At 41.7% G+C, this 7,867-nt stretch overlaps 1 protein-coding gene across 1 annotated transcript in view; it reads right to left on the bottom strand.

Annotated features, from left to right (window-relative positions):
• The window catches only part of PHEX (phosphate regulating endopeptidase homolog X-linked), a 361,355-nt gene that overhangs the window by 247,666 nt on the left and 105,822 nt on the right, over positions 1-7,867 (bottom strand). The window contains exons 8-9 of the mRNA XM_007958328.1: positions 7,510-7,593; positions 4,642-4,787 (exon numbers count right to left, since the gene is read on the bottom strand). Of these exons, the coding sequence (XP_007956519.1) occupies positions 4,642-4,787; positions 7,510-7,593 (230 nt within the window). The remainder of the gene's footprint in view (positions 1-4,641; positions 4,788-7,509; positions 7,594-7,867) is intronic.

Below are 7,867 nucleotides of genomic sequence, written 5' to 3'. Positions count from 1 at the left end.
GCTCTTGACTGCTAACCAGAAGGCTGACGGTTCAAATCCACCAGCCACTCCTCGGAAGGAAGATTGGGCAATCTACTTCCGTAGTGATACGGCCTCGGAAACCCAAGGAGGGGTCTCTATGAGTCAGGTCCGACTCGATGGCACATAACAACAACAACAACAACATAGGTATGTATAAACTGCTTGCCATTATTTTCAAAATATCAAATTAAAAACAAGTGTGGGTGATACTAACCCCTATCATGTATACTATATCCATCAAATGAAATGTCCATGTCTGTCTACATATTATATACTCATACTCACTGCCGACAAGTCAGTTTCAACTCATAGTGACCCCTCCTTGGGTTTCTAAGGTGGTGTGGCTACAGAAGTAGATTGCCCAATAAAATCTAATAATCTTTTAAGTAAAAAACCAACAGTGTACAGAAATTCTAAAATTTCCTTGGACCCGATGGGTTGTATTTGGGGTATGCACCCTCCCCTTTGGAGACCACTGCTCTAACCAGCAATGTCCAGCCTCACCCAGGTTCTGTGGAGACTGCTGCAGTAAGTATGCGCTTTTGCTCATTCCTGTGGAGTGTTTGAATTCACATCTGTACTCCTAAGCAAGACAAAAAGTGTTCATTGAGCACTTACTGGTGGCCAAGTAATGTGCCAGATGCTCTGAAGAATGTAAAGCAATAGGAACCCAGCCCCTATACTCAGAGAACTTGAGAGTCTAGTCGGGGACATATAACTTCACATTTGAACTGTTGGTATAATCAGCTTTTTTAAATTTAAAGGACATACTCTAAGTACATAAGGGATCCTTCTTTCATTTACCCAGCCAATACATCCTGAGTACCAAGATACATACTAAAGTTCTAGGTGCTGTGAAGATGGAAATGTGAGGAAGACAGTTTCTGATCTCTGGAAACTTTCAGCTGAGCAGGGGAGATAAAATGAGTACATAATAAATTTGTAGACCCTAGCATCTAGAAGGGAGGACACACAAAGTGTGTGCTAGACACCTCCCCAAAGGAGGACACAACTCAAACTGGGGGATATGGGTAGGCTTCAGGAGAGGGACAGGGCTTGAGCTGTGCCTAAGCTTGGAAGGTTTTGATGTGTGAAGCAGGAACATGGATTCTGAACAGGTATGGCAATGAGCCAATGTGTTGGAGAGGAAGGTGAGCAGGGTCATCACTTGAGGAGGTAGGCAGGGAGGCTATGTTAGGGAAACACAGGCAGCAATCAAGGCCCAGTGTCTAGAACATTAAACAGTCAGACCCTGACCCTCGTACAAGGCTATATGTTCTTCAGTGTTAAAATACTGTTTGCTGGGTTTAAGAGCTGTGCTAGATCCACAGGTGCAGATTAGAAAGTCAACGGCCAGCAAATGTCCCTAATGAATTCAAAAGGGATTTTCTCAAAAGGACAAAAGGACGATAATGAGCCAGAGGAACTGCGAAAGTGGTTAGAATGGGACCCGATGGTTGCAGTGGAAGAGACAGTATGGAGGAACTATGTTGGGGTTGTAGAAGCATAGGCCTGTCCATTTCCCCTAAAATCATGCTAGGTAGGCATCTCATGTTATCTATAACCCTCACAGCATCACTACAGGAGAGATAGTATCATATCCATTTGATCTATAAGAAAACTTGAGGCTTAGAATCATTAAGTAGCTCCTCACAACTCAATGGGTCTCAACCTCAGTACATTCCCCTGGAAGTTTTAGAAGTCCAGATGCCCAGGCTTCCCCAGACCAATTACATCAGAACCTCTGGGGTAGAACCCAGCTAAGTCCGATGTGCAGCCAACTTGGAGAAACGCTGTAATAAGGAATGAATACTAAGCTAGGGCCAAGTGGTTCCAACTCTAAAGACTGTGTTTTCACAGCCTCCACAGGGATGAAGTAACACCTCTAATCCAGCAAAGATTTCCTGGCCAGTCGCACAGACCCCAAGAAACTCTGACAATGGTGCTTCATCGCAATCTGTGGGTATCCAAACAGAATAGTGTGTGAGGCCTTCAGGGCCAAGGCATTACTAAGACGATGGCATAACAAGAGCTAGAAGGTGGAATGGGAAGAAGCTCACACAGCGAGGCAATGGCACTGACGAGTTTCTCCACATGGCATAAATAGACTGACAGGACGCTGTGGCTTGCCGCTCTGGAGTGCTAATATTATTATGCCAGGAATAGACATGGCCATAATGACAGAATCACTGCCACCTAATGCTCAGATAGATTAAAAAAAAAAATCAGACTTAGCAACAGCCCTTGAAAATAACACATAATTGCTTTTTCCCCCCTGAAAAGTATTTTCAACAGTACGAAAATTTTCCCAAATAGCAATAAATAAAGTAGAGGAATGCAATGTAGCAACGAGCTACATTTGAACAAGAATTTAATGTACATTCCACAAGATGCACCTGGGGATCTTGTGAAAATGTAGATTCTGATTCAGTACATCTGGGGTGGAAATGCAAATTCTCAGCAGGCGACTGAACCAGAATGAACCATTCAAAGTTCTGTTGTTATCAGTATTCTCAAGATTTGTCCAGTGGCTGGAAATCTCACAAGAATACAAAAAATACAAGCTGTTTCTGATGAACTGGTTGCTGGGCAATAAACAACTCTGTAAAAGAAATCTGTTCTTGTCTTTGTTTTAAAATGAAGTTATATGTATACATACATACATACATTGTCTCCAGGTAAACTTTTCTGTCCATATTTTTGCCTACTGTCATGCACTCTATTTACATTCGCACAAATTACCATTTTGACAAGAACCTAATTAAAATCTGCCTCTAATCACAGCCTGTCCTGATGCCTTTCATTGTAGAAGGTTCTGTAATTCTAAAATTTGACCGTTAGCATAGAGATGATTTTCTCCGATACAGTAAACCAAGGCCCAATCTATCTACTGGCTGTAAATGTGATATCTCTGGAAATCTAACTAATACAATTTCCAAAAGTACCTATTACCTTACAACTGACAGTAACACCAATGCTAGTAGAAATTAGCATTTTAGATGCTAAAGAATAAATATATAGCGTGACAAACTATACCTTGCAACTGAAATTACCACCAAAATAGTAAATGGGCCAAGTAACTCAATGAAATAGGAGTAGAAAATCATTTGGGTCATATTTTATAGTATTTCAGAGCTAGAAAGTACTTAAATACAAGTCCTCTAATGCAGTGATTCCCCCTAAAACCTAATTATAAGACTCCCTAGGGTGCTTGTTAAAAATACAGATTCCTGGGCCTCGTTCCAGATCTATTGAATCAGAATCTGTGGAGAAGGGGGCTTAGGGTTCTGTATTTTTGACCAAGGCCCAACGTGATGCTGCTGGTATTACTGATCCATGCAACACACTTTGAATAGCAAGGGGTGGTGCAATCAGTTAACAGACTGCTGGTACCCAAAAGGCTATCAGTTTAAGGCCACTCAGAAGCCCCTCGGAAGAAAGGCCTGGACATCAACCTCTGAAAACCTTTTGGAGCACAGTTCTCCTCTGACACTCATGGGATCACCATGGTTGGACCACAGTACACTTGATGGCAACTGGAAAAACAACCATGCACACCTGCCCTAGATACAAATTTTCATTTAGAAATTTCTCAAAGAATCCCTGCTTATGTCTAAACAGTAGTGTTTCAAGTGAGTTATTTCTTCTCTTCCTTTTCTGTGTGTTTACTTTCCCGAAGGTTTTCTTCAAGTGAGTACATATTACGCTTATCACCAGAAGATATTGTATTTAAAAAGAACAGAAACTCCTCAAAGGTGTCCAAGTGCTTCCATAGAGGAGGATGGATGTTGAACTTTATTCTTATGACTCTTGTACATACCTCCGGGCAACAGAGCCTTGTTTGAGTCCAAATAAGAAAATAGCATTTTTAATCTTGGCCCAGCAATTAGCTTAGTAAATTGTCCTTTTCAACTAGTTGACCCTTCTGAGCTTCATTATCTGGAGTCAAATATGAACAGCTCAACAAACATGCAAAATCCTCTCCTCGACCCCCAACCCTGGCATTTTCAGGACTGCCTTTCTTTGTAGTGCTAAAGTAGCAAATTAACACATTCTAAAATATCCTCTAAAATGAGGAAAACTTGACAGTTCCTGAAGTTGTTTCATTAGTGTAATTTTTCTACAGCTGTTCTAGTGGCCTTTTATCTGCACAGTGTAGGTATTTTGGTTTATTGCCACAAAGCCACTTATTGGCTGGAAAAGAAATCAGAAAAAAGCAGCAAACGACCGAAAATGAACTGGAAAAAGAGAAGATGTTCATGTAGAAATCTCAGAAAATAACACCATTATATTACTAGTTTCCAGAAATGATAAACAATTTAGGCCTTCAGAGAGAACAGTACTGAGACAGACCAGAAATAAGGGGCAAGAATCTTGTGTATAAATTACACAGTAATTTGGGAGTAAGAATACTGTATATAAGAATAAATTACGCCCAACGGTGGTTTGGACCAATTTGTCACAAAGGACACTGCGATTTTCCCCGTGATTCCTTTGATGTACCTTTGAAAACACACACACACACACACACACACACTTTCCAAAGGACATCAGAATGAAAACCCTTATAAGTTAAAGGAAAAACACAGGACTCAGTAAAATTCGCATGACAGTTCTTACTTCTTCCTCTCTGTGCCTAAAATCCTGAACAAATCCTTAAAGTACTGTGGGACACGGACGACTATGTCCTCCGAGGGGCTGATATCCTTCAGATGGGGGTAGAGTCTTGTGTCGATGACTTTCTTGATGTAGCCCAGCCAGTCGAACTGAGGAGTGAGAGAGAAAAGCAAGTGAGGTAACCTCGATTAGGCAGTGTTGTGGATTGAATTGTGTCCCCCACGAAGATATGGAGGTATGTCAAAATACTAACACCTGGTACCTTGAATGTGACTTTGTCTGGAAATAGTCTTTGAAGATCTTATCAGTTAAATTAACATGAAGTCAGACTGGAGAAGGGTGAACCCTAATCCAACACAACTATACAGAAGAGAGACATAGACCGGGAATATAGCCATCTGAAGATGCAACTACAAGCCAAGAAATCACCAAACAAAAAAAAAAACCCAACTGCCATCAAGTTGATTCCAACTCATAGTGACCCCCTTTGAGTTTCTAAGGCCGTAAATCTTTATGGAAGTAGATTGCCTCACCTTCCTCCCATGGATCACGTTGTGAGTTTGAACCACTGACCTTCCAGTTAGCCAAATGTTTTACCCACTATGCCACCAAACCAAAAACCAAAAGAAGCTCTGGTAGCACAGCACTCAAGGCATCTCACTGCTAAGCATCTCACTGCTACCCACACTATAGAAGCAAGACTGGGCCATCTGCTTCTGTAAAGATTTACTGCCTCAGAAACCCAATGGGGGTGACTATGAATTATAATTACCTCGATGGCAGTGGGTTTTGTGGTTGTTTTGGCAGAGTTCCCCAAAGCTAGGAGAGATAAGAAAGGATCTTCCACCAGAACTAGATGGTAACTGGCTAACACTACCAACCACTCTGATCAGGATCACAATAGAAATTTCTGAACAGAACAGCAGGAGTAAAAAAGAGTAAAACAAAATTTAAAATCACCAAAAAGACCAGACTCACTGGTTTGTGAGAGGTTGGTGGACCCCCCCGAGACTATGGCCCTTTGACACACCCTTTTTGAAAGGGATCAACTTTCAGCCAAACGACAGGCCTATGAAATGAATAATAACACCAAGGAGAAATATACTCCTCAGAACAACCAAACATACAAGACCAAAGAGCAGCCTGTGCCCAAAAACGAAGGCAGAAGGCAGGAAGGGGCAAGCAAGAGGATGGACGGACACAGAAAAGCCAGGAGGAAATACTATTACACTGAAGACATTGCAGCCAATGTCATGAAACAAACTGTGTATAAATTGTTAAATGGCAAACTAACATGCCCTGTAAACTTTCACCCAAACTACAATCAAAGAAAAAAGATCTTAGGAGTCGCTAGGTGGCGCAAACGGGTTAAGTGCTCAGCTAGTAGCTGAAAGGTTGGCAATTCGAATTCACCCAGAAGCACCTCAAGACAGGGCTGCCGATCTGATATCAAAAGGGCACCCTATAGAGCAGTTCTCCTCTACACATATGAAGCCACCATGAGTTAGAATCGATTTGACAATAACTAATAACAACAAAAGCTAGAGTGTGATGAAGAAATAAAACATCTCCTTAACCAAGTAAGAAAGATCTTCCTCTAGAGCCTTCAAAGGGAGCATGCCCTGGTGGACACACAGATTTGGACTTCTACCCTCCAGAAATGTGAGACCATAGATTTCTGTCCTTGGACGCTGTCCCGTTTGTAGTATTCTGTTATGGTAGCCCTAGGAAATGAAGAAAGGCAGCAAGAGAGGAGAAAGACAAGACATAACCCACTGCTTGCAATTTCAGAACAAATCATTAGCCAAAGATGTAACTGCTCGCATCTAGAGAATAAATTCCTGAGCATTGCTACCCAGACCCAATGCCTTAATCATACGCAGAACATGTGCTCTGCTGTGACCTACACATGGACAACACACACACTCACAGTGATATGCATGCTCTGCGCCCTCTCCCCTTCTGCTCTCCTAACTCCCTCCATCCTTCCTGTATTCTCTCTCTCTCCTGTACACTCCTCTCCTCCCTTCTTGCACTACAACGTGTGTGCTTGCATGCTCAAACACTCACTATCACTGTCTCTCTCTCACACACCTTCATTTGTTTACTGGCATACAGATCATCCCAGGAAAGTACTGATCTTCGCCCTGACATGGCCTTTCTAAACACAGGGAAACAAGCAGCAACAAAAGCTCACATATATCCATCCTTCAGAGCAACACTGTATAACCTAAAATACAATTTGGTGTTTTGATCGGCTGCCTTAAAAGTGATTTCTCATCTTTACTCCCTTGCCTGCCTCCACTAATGAAATGAGAAACCCAGCCTCGCATATTGGTAGGGTGGCCATGTGATTCTACTGAATAAGAAATAAAGGGAAGACATCTGGAGATATTCTGGAAAGGCTTTAGTTTATCCTAATAAAAAGAATCAGACATACCATCGTTGGCTCTTCCCCCTTCTTCCTGCCCTGATGGCAGATGTGATACATGGAGCTGTGGTAGCTATCTTGCAACTAGGGGTCGCCAAACATGAAGTCAAAAACCAACACAATAAGAAGAGTGGAAGAGAAAGATAAAAAGAATTTTGGTCTTTGGCATTATTAAACAGATGGATCAATACCAACAATCACCTAATTTTAGGCTTTTCTCATATAGGAAAACAGACTTTAAGTTTTTAAGCCACTGCTGGAAAGAGAAAGCATTCCTTACTGATGCACGGAAAAAGGACACAGGATGGGATGGTCAACAAAGATGATAATAACTGAAGAGACTGATTGGTATTACAAGGCAAAAATTTAAACACATATAAAACGCAATCACTTGTAAAATGATCAGTTAAGACAGACTTTCCTGGATAGTTTTTACCAACCTGGGGTATCATAGCACTCAGTTCAGAAATGTTCATTTTGTTGTACATGGCCTCACTGGTTCGGTTTTCGTGTGGAATCATTATCTGTTGGAAAGACACATTGCTTATTGTTTCAAATAGACCATTTCTTACTGTATGACTACTTTCTATAAGTGGCAAAACATCTGCATAGTATTATAAAGTTTTTCAAGACTTTGATGTAGGACCCAACTGTTGTTGTTGTTGTTAAGTGCCGTCGAGTCGTTTCCGACTCATAGCGACCCCATGCACAGCAGAAGGAAACACTGCCCGATCCCGCGCCAGCCCCACAATCCATCCTATACTCGAGCCCATCATCGCAGCCACTGTATCAATCCAT

The sequence above is a fragment of the Orycteropus afer genome, unplaced genomic scaffold, assembly GCF_000298275.1.
Source record: "Orycteropus afer afer isolate SDZICR_OR568_19922 unplaced genomic scaffold, OryAfe1.0 scaffold00924, whole genome shotgun sequence".
NCBI classification, from domain to species: domain Eukaryota; kingdom Metazoa; phylum Chordata; class Mammalia; order Tubulidentata; family Orycteropodidae; genus Orycteropus; species Orycteropus afer.
Note: the sequence above shows the minus strand (reverse complement) of the source record. Positions and strands in the feature narration are given on the sequence as shown.